The 15078-nt window shown below is 39.5% G+C and overlaps 2 protein-coding genes across 7 annotated transcripts in view; both read left to right on the top strand.

The window, feature by feature from the left end:
- Nucleotides 1-8116, top strand: part of LOC144065733 (ras-specific guanine nucleotide-releasing factor 1-like) — a 31374-nt gene extending 23258 nt beyond the window's left edge. For all 6 annotated transcript variants that reach the window (XM_077588787.1, XM_077588824.1, XM_077588806.1 and 3 more), the window contains 13 exons: nt 353-726; nt 1122-1238; nt 2259-2429; nt 2770-2876; nt 2945-3057; nt 3242-3302; nt 3386-3492; nt 4667-4751; nt 4820-5017; nt 5092-5171; nt 5843-5960; nt 6226-6294; nt 6399-8116. In XM_077588787.1, coding sequence (XP_077444913.1) covers nt 353-726; nt 1122-1238; nt 2259-2429; nt 2770-2876; nt 2945-3057; nt 3242-3302; nt 3386-3492; nt 4667-4751; nt 4820-5017; nt 5092-5171; nt 5843-5960; nt 6226-6294; nt 6399-6491 — 1693 coding nt within the window. In that variant the 3' untranslated portion in view covers nt 6492-8116. The remainder of the gene's footprint in view (nt 1-352; nt 727-1121; nt 1239-2258; nt 2430-2769; nt 2877-2944; nt 3058-3241; nt 3303-3385; nt 3493-4666; nt 4752-4819; nt 5018-5091; nt 5172-5842; nt 5961-6225; nt 6295-6398) is intronic.
- A 105-nt stretch (nt 8117-8221) lies between these two features.
- ctsh (cathepsin H) lies at nt 8222-13756 on the top strand. Its single transcript, XM_077588838.1, is given in 13 exon segments — nt 8222-8340; nt 8900-8931; nt 9274-9355; nt 9358-9378; nt 9456-9526; nt 9600-9704; nt 9789-9875; nt 10434-10489; nt 10551-10632; nt 10702-10770; nt 10837-10943; nt 13099-13227; nt 13310-13756. Coding segments are annotated over 13 exon segments (996 nt in total). The 5' UTR covers nt 8222-8261; the 3' UTR covers nt 13386-13756.
- Nucleotides 13757-15078: the final 1322 nt, after the last annotated feature.

Raw genomic sequence — 15078 nt, forward strand, 5'->3', positions numbered from 1 at the left:
TTTCCCCCTTTTCAATCAATAATTGTAATTTTTTTAATCCATTTTTCTGTGTTTTTAGTTCAAAAATCATTTTGTAAAATCTAAAAATATATAAAAAAAATCTAAAATGAACATTGTTTTAGATCTATAAAAAACTGAATATTCAGGAATTTTAATCCAGTTCTTTTAATCCATTTATACAACAAATCTAAATATTATATCTAAAATGGTCCAGCCCCCATGAAATCAAGTTGACGTTAATGTGGCCCGCGAACCAAACCGAGTTTGACACCCTTGTTCTAGGAAATTCTTCACGTATACCTCTAAATACCTGATTTGGAAATTGGATATTTAAAGATGTCTTTTCTCACAGCGCCCTGGAGCTCTTCTTCGCCAGCAGTCAAAACAACAAACTTCTTTACGGCGAGCCGCCCACCTCGCCACGTGCCAGCCGCAAATTCTCGTCCCCTCCACCGCTGGCCATCACTAAGACGTCGTCGCCCAACCGTCGCCGCAAGCTCTCGCTTAACATTCCCATCATCACGGGGGGCAAAGCGCTGGACCTGGCTGCGCTCAGCTGCTCCTCCAATGGCTACGCGAGCATGCACACCGCCATGTCCCCCTTCGGGAAGACCACCCTGGACATCAACAAGCTTTTCGTGTCCAGTACCATGGCTAGCAAGATCCCTGATGAGGGAGAAACCAAAGCAGAGAGCAAGGCAGACGAGCCTGTACTTAACAAACAAGGTCAGACTCAGATTGCTACAATTCTCGGGCATTTTAAGTCATTACAGTAATATTTGCCAACTTCTTAAAACTTTCAATCATCAAACATTTGACTTCTACCTTTTTAAGTATTTTAATTTTAGTATGGCGAAGAAGCAAATAGTTGAGGATTTTCGTGGTTACCCACTAAAGCACAGGTGTTAAACCTGCTATGTCATTTTGTGTGGCCCACACAAATTAATCATGCCAAAATTTTAATAGTCATAAAAATGGGGCCTAGGAAAAAGATAACATGGGCCCCTGTTTGTATCTAAGGGCAGTGTGTGTCAAAAAAAAGAAAATTTAAATGGATGAATGGTATGTGTAGTTTTAAGACTGAAAGAAACTCTTACTATATCCTTGGGTCATCATTCCAGATCTGTCAGTCAAAGAAGAATGCCACGAAGAACCATGCCAGCCTGACGAGACGGAAGCGGAGATGTCTCCCCCGAAGTCGCCATCGACCCCCAAGAACATCAAGTCAAAAAATAGTGGTAATTGTGGTGATAATTTATGGCTCTTTTCCTATAAGCCATTTCCTGGTGGCTTTCTGTTCATTCACTGCCTGTTGCTTTCGGGGAATTTCTAAATCACTTTCTATTGATTTTACTGCAGGTCATTTTCTGTTATGGGCATTTCTGCGTCACTTCCTGCTGATTTTCAGGCTTTTCTTCGTCACTCCCTCCTGATTTGTCAGGCATTTTTATTGCGTTAAATGCAGCAAGAGTGCATGAGTAGCAACTTTTTAATGTGGAACATATCAAGTCTGAGCAAAAATACAAATACGTCAGGGCTTGTCGGGAGAGAAGCGAAAGCAAACAAACACCCACATCTTCTCGGACCTGCTGTTACCACGCGGAGAAGGAGCATCCACCCAGTCGGCAGTCAGGCACAATTAATCCCCAGTGTGCTCTCCTCCCACAGTGTTGGATACAAGGGAAGCCAGTGCCGTGCGAGTGTAGGTGGAAGGAAACCTTGTACCTTAGCAACCATGTGCGTGTTCTTCTAATACCGCCCCCGGTTCGATGGAGAAAGGCATGGAGGAAGTATGAGGGGGCGGCAGAAAGGCAAACACCATCACAAACGCAGGACACGCGTGCTGGTTCAGCCTAAGACCGCCCTCCAGTGGGCGCCATAATATTTCAATATTTCATATATTCAATATTTAATATTCAATATATAATTAAGGTTTTGTCATGATTGACAATTGAATTTTGTTAGGACAGCAAAAGAACTATGGAAAGCAACACATTGACGAAATGTGTTTAATCCCTTATTGAGAAAGTGACTTTAAAAAAATTACATCTGCAATTGAAAATTATTGGGACCATTGAAAATTTAGGAGGAAGTTTTCATCAAGTTTGTAAAGAGTCGTGCATTTTTTTTGCTAACTGGCTGATAAGTGTTGTGCGCTTAGATTTTTTTTGGAATTCTATCATGTATGAATTGTATTTCAATGTCAGCCAGTGATTAAATGAGCGCCCTTTTAACATTGAGTTCTTCTTTGCCCGCAGAGTTTTCGCTCTTCTCCTTCAACAACAGCATGGTGGTGTCATCTTGTCGTGAGCTTGACAATAACCGCAGCGCCCTCTCGGCGGCCTCGGCCTTCGCCATCGCCACAGCCGGCGCCAACGAAGGCACGCCGACAAAGGAGAAGTATCGCCGCATGTCTCTCGCAGCCACAGGTCAGATGGAAGTTTTTCTTAACTGTCTTCAAAGCTTTGGCTGTGTTTGAAAATGTGCCTAGTGAGCTTCATATTGAGGCCAGAAACAGCATTTTCCGACAGGATTTCCCTATAGAGAGCAACATTTTTCCCGTTTAAGAAAAAAAAAAAAAAAAATGTTAACTAAAATTATGCAAAAAATATCCATTTTGACGGCGCCAAATACTTTTTCACACATTGTTACTGTCACCAATTTAAATCGTACAACCTTTTAGTCTACTGAAATTCCGTTTTTGTATCCAATTATAAAGAGTATGGAATTTTTTTTTTAAATGCAACTATATTTTCAATTTTTTGGCAGGTTTTCCCACAGACCAGAGGAATGGAGACAAAGAGTTTGTTATCCGAAGAGCAGCCACTAACAGAGTTCTGAATGTACTGCGTCACTGGGTGTCCAAACATTCCCAGGTACTCCCACTTTTGACCTTTTTAAAAAATGAGTATACACTGCAAGTATGTTTTTTGTTGATCTGCAGGACTTTGACCTCAACTTGGAACTGAAGACAAGAGTAATTGCCTTTCTTGAAGAGGTGATGCATGATCCCGAGCTCTTGACACAGGAAAGAAAGGCTGCTGCTAATATTATCAGGTGGCTTCCCTTTTATAATTACTTCAGTACACACTGGATGCCTGTTTAGTCTGTGCTTAAACTGATATACAACTTTAGACAGTATGTGTGTTTATATTTCACTAAATCGTTTTCACTCCAGCATTATCCACTGTATGATTCTGGCCACAGACACGTTTTGAACTTTTTCTCACTTTGTATGCAGGACTTTAACTCAGGAGGACTCCGGAGACAACCAGGTCACGTTGGAGGAAATCATTCATACGGTGAGAGGAAAGAAGCCGCTCGCTCAGCCTGCTTCATTGGCGTTTGCTATAATATTGGGTATGTGTGTGGGCGTGTGTTGTAGGTGATGGAGGAGTGCAAGAACGAGCCCTTTGAGAGCCACTCTGCCCTGGAGATTGCTGAGCAGCTCACTTTGCTCGATCACTTGGTCTTCAAGGTCATTCCATATGAGTAAGCGCAACAAAAATCACTCTTGTTCTATGTACTTCTTTCCAAAATAAGTACCGTATTTTCACGACTATATGGCGCATCACATTTAAAGGCGCAGTGTCAGTAACGAGTGCTATTTCTGTATTTGACACACACACAAGACGCATCGCATTTAAAGGCGCACCCACTAGATGGTGCTGCGCTAAAGGGAATGTCAACAAAACAGTCAGATAGTTCAGCCAAACTTTATTGATAGATTACAAATCAGCTTTCTGACAAATCCATTCACTCCCAACATGAATAAACAACAGTTTTTTTTATTTTCTCCGAGGTTAAAGTATTAGTATTTTCGTGACACAGCAATAGCATAATAACTCATGTTGAACAGGTGGGCATCTCACCAAAGTCGTCATTAATCGAGTCAGTAATTTCTGCCTTCCTGAAAGCTTGGACCACAGTTGAAGCTTCCACTGGTAATGACGACGAACATAGAATTAATGTGCTCGATCAACCAAAATGCAACAGCGTTTTATATATCTCAGCATTCACTGGCGCACCGGAAATAGAGTCTGGGGCTGCTTGCTGTAGTTGCTAGAGCTGTTGCGGTTAAATATGTATCCATACATAATATATATATATATATATAGTTCTCAGTCTAGCTTTGAATGCTCTGTTGACGTCAACATCTAGCGGCAGGAGTTCTTTTGTGAATCCAGCCGGAATGACGGCGAGCACCAAATTAGTGTGCTCGCCGTCATACTGGGTGTATTGACAAAAGAACTATATTTCCCAGCAGTCACTGCGCAGTACTTTTTCTACGGGGAAAAGCCGTAGTTGTGAGAGCTGTAGAGGATGGTGTACCCTATCGACTGATTTATTTTATTATATCGTGATAACAATTTCAGTATTGGTCCATATATAAACCGCACTGGATTATAAGGCACCCTGTCTATTTTGGTGAACATTTAAGACTTTTAAGTGCACCTTATAGTCATGAAAATACGGTAGTCATCTATTTATAGTACTTGTGGATGATCAGAATTTTAATGGTGCTGGTAATTATTAAGTGTGAATTTCCATAACAACCTGATTATATATTTCTCCCCCCTTAAAGACAATGAAATCTACAAATTGGGTCTTTGTAAAACACTATGAAAACCTGACACCCTTTTTTGCTATCTATTTTCTGATGTAGGGAGTTCTTTGGTCAGGGGTGGATGAAGAACGACAAGAACGAGAGAACTCCGTACATCATGAAGACCACCAAGCACTTCAATGACGTATGTCCACGTGCAGCGTAATGGCATCACCAGGCTGGAAAAAGGTGAACACGCTTTGTGTACTTCAGATTAGCGACAGGATCGCCACGGAAATCCTACAGTGGGACGACATCAACATGCGAGCGGCGGCCATCGAGAAGTGGGTGGCGGCGGCGGACATTTGCCGCTGCCTGCACAACTACAACGCCGTGCTGGAAATCACGTCTTCGCTCAACCGCAGCGCCATCTTCCGCCTCAAGAGGACCTGGCTCAAGGTCTCTAAGCAGGTAAAAAGGTTAAACAAAAGGCTGACGTTTTTCTTCAGGAAATTTCAACATGGCATTTTGTATGATTTTCCTAGACTAAAACAGTGATTGACAAGTTACAGAAGCTAGTGTCATCAGAAGGCCGCTTCAAAAATCTGAGGGAGGCGCTCAAGAAGTAAGTAAGATTGTACACCAAGAAATTCGGGGTTTCCCACAGAAAACTCACGAAGCCTGATTGTAGAGAAATCCACTAGCAGCAGACTTTTCTCCTTTGCTCAATAAATAACAATAAAAATGTTAAGCATCTATGGTTGTTCATCTTTATAATAAATATATTATTAAGAATGCATAAACATTACAAAAAGGCACAGTCTTAAAATATGGGTTTATATGCCTGTTGGCCGAGCGAGTGGTTAGTGCGTCGGCCTCACAGCTCTGGGGTACTGGGTTCAAATCCAGGTCACGTCCACCTGTGTGGAGTTTGCATGTTCTCCCCAGGCCTGCATGGGTTTCCTCCGGGTACTCCGGTTTCCTCCCACATTCCAAAAACATGCATGGTAGGCTGATTGGACACTCTAACTTTGCCCCTACATATGAGTGTGAGCGTGAATGGTTGTTTGTCTCCTTGTGCCCTGCGATTGGCTGGCCACCGATTCAGGGTGTCCCCCGCCTGTGGCCCGGAGACAGTTGGGATAGACTCCAGCACTCCCCGCGACCCTAATGAGGATAAAGCGGTTCCGAAAATGAGATGAGATGAGATGCCTGTGGGCCCACCGGGCTTATAAAGCACTGGGAAAAATGCTAAAAATTGTAATGCCGAGTTTTTACCACTGTTTGTGTGCCTAGCTGCGACCCACCTTGCGTTCCCTACTTGGGCATGTACCTGACCGACCTGGCGTTTATCGAGGAAGGAACACCCAACTACACTGAGGACAACCTCGTCAACTTTTCAAAGATGAGAATGGTGAAGGACATTTTCAGTAGACTGTCATGTTGTTTTCTATCTGACCACAAAGGCCACGTGTATACAACAACAAAGTGAAGTAAAACACATAGTTTGGGCTTGTAGAGGATGTTAACGTGAAGACATGTTTCTTTTTACTGACGTCAACAGTATATTTGCACCCTTCACTGGCAGATAATGTAATGTATGTTGTAGCATTACACCATGAAACCAATTATTGTGCTATGATCTGAAAATGGTACTAATCTATATTTCCTGTTTTCAGATATCTCACATCATCAGAGAAATTCGGCAGTTCCAGCAGACAGCTTATAAAATTGATTGTCAACCAAAGGTGAATTATTCAATTCTCTGCTTTGCAGTAACGTTAATGTCAGCAAATAAATATCACCGCCAATGGCAGGAAATTTGTTCACGTTGACATCTTTTTGTGACTAGGTGGCGAAATACTTGCTGGACAACAGCTCCGTTCTAGACGAAGAGCGTCTGTACGAAGCATCTTTGAGAATCGAACCCAAAACATCGTCATGAAGAAACTGGTCAGACGTTCAATTGAAGTGTATAGGATCATTCTTTTCTCTTATCATGTACATATGGTATTATTTGTATTAGAAAATGTAGGCAGTGACCTTCTATGTTCTCCACAATGTCAAGTATAAAGGCTAAGTAGAGGTTTTATTCATATAGTCAACAGTATAATGTTATTTACAATTTTAAAAGCAGTACACTTTGATTTTGAGTTTAACACAAGAGAACATATTCCTGTTAAAATGTAAAATTCTTGAGTATAATTTATCTCAAATTCAATCCATATAGTATATATATTTTGGGGTCGGATTATCAATTCCATGTAATTTTGCTAGTCAAGCAAAACATAGGAATTGTGTATCCTGTGCCATGCAGTGCGAATCCCACATTTGGTCAGCAGCCTTCATGTCCCTAAATGAACGTTTTGCCTTAAAAGCACTGCTGCCTTTTCCCCAGGTGTCCTGGCGTTAGCGTCAAATCAATGATTAATACCAATACAGTACCAATAATTGCATGAGCCTTTATTACATTTGATTTTGAGTCGACTGAAAGCTGAAAAACAGAGTTACCGTATTTCCTCAGATCGTCGCATCCGCTTTAATCTGCCTCAATTAAAAGTTCACTTCAAAATATGTGCATCTTCACCATAAAATACACAAGCAGACATAACATCTATTAAACTGATGTTAAGTGTGGCCAACTGTACAGGAACGTCTCCACCAGAAATTAATCTTATTAGTTATGGTTTTCTTTCAGAGGGCAAAAATTAATCCGCTTTTTAACATCTCGTGAATCAGCAGACAAAGTATAAAATGAACCATGGAAACATATAAAAATCTTAAAAAATAAATACCTACATTATGAATCCCTTTCATTTACAAGCAAGTGCATGAGAATGTTTTTATGACTAACATTCTTTAATCTTACTACCTGAGGAAATACAGTACATATTCTTGGTTCCTTGAACCAAATAGAAACCTGGGACGTTTCATGTAGCCACCAAATAAAACACTGCATTTTACCTGTGGGCAAAAACAAAAACAAAAACAACAAAAAAACACAGTTTGGCTTTCGCTTCTGCCCACTTTGGACGTAACGCGACGTATGTAGCAAATTTAATTCCCAACGTTTGGTGGAGGATTTCCCTCTTTTTCCAGTGTATCATACTTTCAAGCCTTAATCCTAAAAATAGATTATTTATATACAATATATACGCCGCAAATGTATGTATTTTGTTGTACTATTTTGCCAATGAAACCTATGTACATGTTTGCCCTGTGTACAGCATTATGTAATAACAGTACCTCTTCTGCTTATAATACTAAAAAAAAATAGTAGTAAAATTGTCTTATCGGGATATTTCTATATTTCTGTATTTTTACAGGCTTTGTATAGCTGGGCGCCTGAAGCTTATACGTGGTATGCATGTTCCACTTTTTCACGTGTTACAAATCTATATCTAGCAGCACAGACCCTAACCCACCAAATATTTGCAATACGCACTGCTGCAGCGACCAATCGTGTGCCAACAGCTTGAGTCACGTATTTTTGATTTGGATCCTTTTGGCAATTAAATGAAAATTGTATTTTTCCTGGTTACCTCTTGATAATAAATATTTTCTTTCTCAGGGGGAGAAAATGCTTTGTGCTTCTCACACTCCAGAGGGTCTTTAAAGTGAGGGTTTGTCCTGGGGGGGGGGGGGGGGGGGGGGGGGGGGGGGGTAAGTCTTGATCATGTGATTTTTCACAATTCTGTCTGTTGTGAGGAAGAGAATGGCGCTCACGTTGGTTACGTTGTTCAGCACCACCCTGTTTGCTTTTGTGTCTTTGGAACCATCGACTTTACTCAAAGGTATGTTGCCATATTTAAAGTTTGACAGTCTTTTTTTTACCGTGAGCGGCCTGAATTGGATTTCAAGGCTCTGCTGATTTGATTTAAGGCTCAGCGTTTCAAAAGAGCATTTTTAGAATGAGTAACTTTTTTTGCGTCATTTGAAAAAGCGTTAATATTAGCAATATGTTTGACTTTTTAATCATTTATCATTATGTTGGAGGGATATCTATTCAAAAGTTGCCACTTCAGGTGCTTAACCATTTATTGAGTGACTATTTTTGCTAAGTTAAAAAAATATGAATAACTATCATTATATTTAAATTCCTACATTTTGAATATTTATTGTATTTTATTAATAATTGACCGCTTTCATTTTGACCGGGAGGGTCCATGCAGCAAACAAAGACAGCTATTGAGTTGAATGGGTGCCCTGTAAGGTTTAAAATAAAAAATGAATTTGTGTGTAATGTTCCAAAATTCATATATTTTCCAAATATTTTAATTTGCATTGTGATGAATTGGAATGACAGATTTATGAAGTAGAATTAACTAACATCTGCCTTTCTTGTTTTGTCAGAGGAGGATGAGTTCAAACAGTGGATGTCACACGTACGTAAACAACATGAACTCCTTCACTACCAAACATCCAGTTCCTAGACATCCCCTTTCAAATACCACCGAATATTATTCTATGGCTTTATGAACACAGAATTTATCAAAAAATTACATTCTTTCATCTTAAAAAAAGATTGTCTCTATTCTTTTTGAGTCGTTGAACATCATAAAACAACATTGTTATATGTCTTTGGTAGTGAATAAGCTAAATTCATAGTATTGACAATGACAAAAATATCTTATAAAGAACACAGTTACAATAAACTGGCAAAGTAACTGCCGGTTATTTTGTGACACATTATTTTAGTACTATATATAACTTTTTTTTTAATGCAGCATAACAAAGTGTACAACACTGAAGATTATTTCCATCGGCTCCGCATCTTCGCTGAGAATAAGAAGAAAGTTGATGACCACAATGCGGAACTCATTCTTTTACAAGTACAGTCAATTTACCTGTCGACTTTGGATAACTTTATGAAAATTCAGACACAGTGATGCGTCCTTTATTATTGTAGTGGGCCTAAACCAGTTCTCTGACATGACATTTGAGGAATTCCGAAAGTTCTTCCTCTTCCAGAAGCATCAGGTATGCTCCAGTTTAACCAGGCTTGAATTATTTTAAGTTAGAGAACATTATATAACTTTACGGGGTGTTGCAGAACTGCTCTGCTACGAAGGGGAATCATGTAAGAAGGCGTGGACCTTATCCAAAATCTGTGGATTGGAGGATTAAGGGCAACTTTGTGACTCCGGTGAAGAACCAGGTACATCAATTTTCTGGAGCAATAACTTGTGCATTTAATGATGATGATTTAATATTATCTTGAATCTCATTTGGTTTTTTTTAGGGTCATTGTGGAAGTTGTTGGACCTTCTCTGCGACAGGATGTTTGGAGTCAGTGAATGCCATAACAACTGGAAAGCTGGTTTCTCTGGTATTTTTTTAATGATAAATACTTTGCTATGCTTTTTTAATTCATTGGCAGCTATTGATGGCGAAAGACTGTTCGATTGCTGCTGCAAATATATTTTCTTTGAAATTAAGTAGGGGAAAATTATTTGAAAAAGAAAATAGTGACTATTCCCTTAACATTTTTAAGAAATATATTTTTTTAAATTAAAACAAAAAAAGAAAAAACTGTAATATACGTATTCTCCTGTTATTTAGGGGCTATTGCAATAGCTGCCAGCCCACCATTCAAATTGGAATGGAGCTCTATCCCTTTCAATGATATTTAGACATGTTCACTCAATGCCAATTCAAATATATTTACTCAATGGGATTAGCAATAAATGAATTAAATGTGCTTCACTGCTGTCTGACAAGACATTGATTTTGTGCACTCAAACACTGAAAAATCAATGCACAAATACATGAAACATCATTTCCAATATAGAGAAGCATTATAACTCAAACCTGAAAAAAGAAACATTTTGTTCTTGCCAAGTGACTGAACATTTTGTGATTTTCACTGCGTGTATTGATTTTACAGTCCGAGCAGCAGTTGATTGACTGCGCGCAAGACTTCAACAATCAAGGATGCATGGGGTCAGTTTTATTTATTTATTTTATCTTTTAATGTCATTGTCATCATCACGCTTTTTTTTAGTGGGCTTCCCAGTCAGGCTTTTGAGTACATCAAATACAGCAAGGGTCTGATGACTGAAGAAGACTATCCTTATAAAGGCTATGTATGATGATCATTTTTTAAATTTTGCAGAAAACATGTTTTCATAACTAGTTCACGTTGTATACTTCAGGATGGCATCTGCCATTTCCAGCCTACGCTAGCTGCCGTTTTCGTTTGGGACGTCGTCAACATTACGACGGTGAGTATTTAGAACAAATACGGACTAACAAGAAGTAAAAATCTATTTCAAAATATTTATCTGCAGTATGATGAGGAAGCCATGGTGGACGCCGTAGCCCGACTCAACCCTGTGACTTTTGGCTTTGAGGTGATGGACGACTTCATGTTCTATAAAGATGGTGTTTACAGCAGGTGAGGAACTTCATTAAGCCAAGAAAACACATGTCTTACGTGGATACAATTATTTCTGTTCAGTTAGATTTTAATGCCAGTTCAAACTAAAATTGACATGGTGATTTCAAAATTTCAGTCCGTTTTTTTCTAGCACGTCAGGCTTTTCCGCAACTTAATCTCTAGATAAGCAAAATATGATAACTTGTGTAGTATTGTGGTTGTATTTCTTTCAATGTAAAAAGAGGAAAATATCAGATTTTGCAAAAATAGCCAACTTCACAAAAGTGGTTTTAGATTAGATTAGATTAGTTCACTTTATTCATCCCGTATTTGGGAAATTTCATTGTCACAGTAGCAAGAGGGTGAGAATGGAGGCACAGGAAAAAACATTTTAGACATAAATAGATAGGTAATACATAAGTTAATAAATAAATAAATACACACAAATAAATAAATAAATAAGTATGATGCTAATATATATATATATATATATATATATATATATATATATATATATATATATATATATATATATATATATATATATATATATATATATATATGTGTATATATATACATATATATGTATATATACATATACAGTGGTACCTCGAGATACGAGCTTAATCCGTTCCGGGACTGAGCTCGTATGACAAGTTACTCGTAACTCGAGGTAAAGTTTCCCATTGAAATGAATGGGAAACAATTTAATTCGTTCCAACTCTCTGAAAAAAACACCAGAAACAGGATATTGGATTGAAAAAAAATGTTTTATTTCTTATAATTCGCCATATATTGACAAAGTAATAAATAACGAGTGGTTTAATAGAAATAAAGTGTTTAATCTAACTAAAATTGGCCGGATTTCGCCGAGGGGAGAGGGGCTTCGTTTTTTTTTTTCCTCCACACAACGCACTCGTAAACAGAACAAACACTCCACCCTCACGTTCGCTATCGATGGGCTGTTTGCTGTCGTACTATTCCCTTCAAAATATTCCGAAAATGATGCACACAAATGTCCTCACAATCGGAGAACGCACGACCACTTGCCAACGAGCAGCAAGCAGTCTTATCAGCGATCGCCCCGCTGCTCATCTTCTTCTTCTTCTTCTTCTTTTTCACCTCAGGCGCCTGAGGATTACCCTCAGCAGCGCTAGGGCTGCCACTGGAACACGGATAAGTTCATCCAGGGAGTTGCCCAAGCCGCGATGGTAGCGTTCGGTCATTAAGGCCGGACAGCGGAGCCATAAGTGTTCAGACGACTCTGTTTCCTCGTCGCACAGGCGGCAGCGATCCGAGTCGGATTTCTCATGGGAGCTACAGGGGCGCTGGCTAGCGGCTCCTTTTAGCTTGTAGCATCTGTGTTCGCGTCCCATCGAACGGCGCCTATGATAGAGTTGCTACCGGGGATACTTTTGCGAGCACGAGTATACTTCATTACCCAGAAAGCCCTCTTTTCACCGCGCATGCGCGTTGTGCGTTTCCTGGTCTGAATAGCTCATCCGGTGCTCGTAAATATTGTTATACACGAAAGATATGCCAAAAAAAATGCCATGGCAACCTGGCTTGGTCGCATCACGAAACTTTGACCGCATCACGGGCGAATTATTCGATCGAAATTTCCCCCGTAAGACGAGCATTCCGTATGACGAACGGTCGTATGACGAGGTACCACTGTATATATGTATATATGCATATATATACATATATGTGTATATATACATAGATATGTATATATGCATATATATACATATATACATACAAACATATATATATATATATATATATATATATATATTGTTGATGCTCATTTTCAAATTCATTTCTATTAGCTCATTCACTGCCACTGACTGGGGTAAGCGTCCAATCCATTCCAGCGATCCAATTCGGTGATCATTCGTTGGACGTCTATCGGCATCAGCGACAGCCAGTGATTTTTTTTTCTTCTTCAATCTAATTCACCTAGAAATGTATAAAGAATTAGCATGACACAGCCTTGTCACATGAGCCTCCTTTTAAGCAGAATATTCAAGTAAACGTCTCATGCCTGATTTGCTACAGCGCTGCTGATGTTAGCGCCGCTTAAGCGTGTAAACAGACTTCACACGGCTTTCTTGTAAAAACTGAAATATTGAGGCAGTCAGTCTTATTAAGCATCCCCTTTCTTTTTAAGCACTATGTGTAAGAACACGGCTGACTCAATCAATCACGCTGTTTTGGCCGTGGGATACGGCGTTGATGACGGGGCGGCGCCATATTGGATCGTGAAGAACTCCTGGGGTGCCACCTGGGGAACTGACGGGTAGATTTTATCATTCCTGTTGTTTTTTTCTTTTCCATAGGTTTGTTTCTCATATATTTTCATTCCTTTTTACCTGCCTCAGGTATTTTTGGATCGAGCGAGGAAAGAACATGTGTGGATTGGCAGCCTGTGCTTCCTACCCGCTTCTTTTGCTTTAGTATTAACATGCTGGACTTGCTTTGGCAAATAAAGCTTCAATACGGTTACAATACCAAAGAACTAGTCACAAGGTTTTGGATATGCTTCGTTTACAAAGCGGATTAAATACGCTAAAAAGAAAAAAGAAAAACTTTTGTATTGCTTGTCGCCGTAACTGAACTGATTTGTATGTGACTGGACATCGTGATGGAAAAAAATGGCATTCTTAAGTTCCAGTTTTTGTGCTTCTTACATAAATGTACGTAAATATTTGACAAAATTCAATTTGCACTTAAATATTCCTCAAATTGCCCAAAAATGAACAGAAAGTGACCAAAAAAGTACAAGAAACGTATCGGGACTGGCTTAAAATGATCAAAAAGGCACTCAAAAGTTGCCCAAACCGGTACTCGGACGTTCGGTCGCCGGACGTTTGGTCGCCGGACGTTTGGTCGCCCGGACGTTTGGTCGCCCGGACGTTTGGTCGCTGGACGTTTGGTCGTCGGACGTTTGACAACATGACAGAGAGTTTACTGTTGAAACCAGCTCTCAAAATTATATTCACCCGGGCGACCAAACGTCCGTTGGCCAAACGTCCGGCGACCAAACGTCCGGCGACCAAACGTCCGGTCACGGCCCAAACCGACAGAAAATGCCCCCAAAAGGAATAGGACGTGACCAAAAGAGCAAAGCATCCCCTCTCAGATCCATTTTCTAGTTTGATAAATTCATTATATACAATATTTAAATATGGACAACCATACTTGGGGCATGTCAAGAATAAATATTTATTCATAAATGGTTTACACCAGTCTTCTGTTGAAACAATCTATCTGCTCAGGAGCCAATCAACGCAGAAGACATGCTAACAGACACTTGGATGTGCAGAGCCATGATGAATGGTAGGAAATACACGCTAAAGATCACATTTCATCATCATACTAGGTGGTCTGGAGACGTGAACAGCAAATGGTTCGCAGTTACTACGTGTCCAGCTCAAAACCCGCAGCCATAGCGTACGTAATTCAATGATGCGACAGCAAGCCGATATTCCTTTTTTGGGGGGAAGAAAATACCACAACAAATCCTTCCCACATGCATTCTCAGTCCTTACAGAAATAATACAGCAACAATTGCACAAACCTAAAAAAAATATTGCTTGTCAAAACAGAAATGCCTTTTTTTTCATTTGGAAATTTGCCCAACAATCATGCCAACTCTCCCAAACCCAAATTAAAAGTAAAGATTTAGTGTTTGTATTAGAAGTTGACTTTCTTCCAGTGTCTGAATATTTTCCACCTTGGTTGAATTTTGAATTTTGGCCTTTCTTTCTACTGTTCGTATAATCGACGATGATATAGTTGTCGCAAACTAACGTATTTTCGTTTATTCTGTCAAAGACACTGCGGGCTAAGGCGAAAGCAACACAAATCAGCTTTCTTTGGTGTGGTGATGGAAGTATAGCAGTACAGTAAATAGTACGTACTGAGGCTATATTGCAAATCTAATTGGTCACTGCAGTACAAAAAAAAATCATAAAAAAATATAAAATAATAGCTTCGCTTTCACTTGTGCAACGTAGCAATGCAAGAATAGTTGGTCAACAGTACTGCACATTCAGATAGGTCAAACACTTGACTAGCACAACTAGTTTAAATCTCCAATTCTGGCCTATTGCACAAATGATTGTATAGTTTATTTGTGTTTTTTTGG

This window comes from Stigmatopora argus, chromosome 2 (genome assembly GCF_051989625.1).
Source record: "Stigmatopora argus isolate UIUO_Sarg chromosome 2, RoL_Sarg_1.0, whole genome shotgun sequence".
NCBI lineage: Eukaryota > Metazoa > Chordata > Actinopteri > Syngnathiformes > Syngnathidae > Stigmatopora > Stigmatopora argus.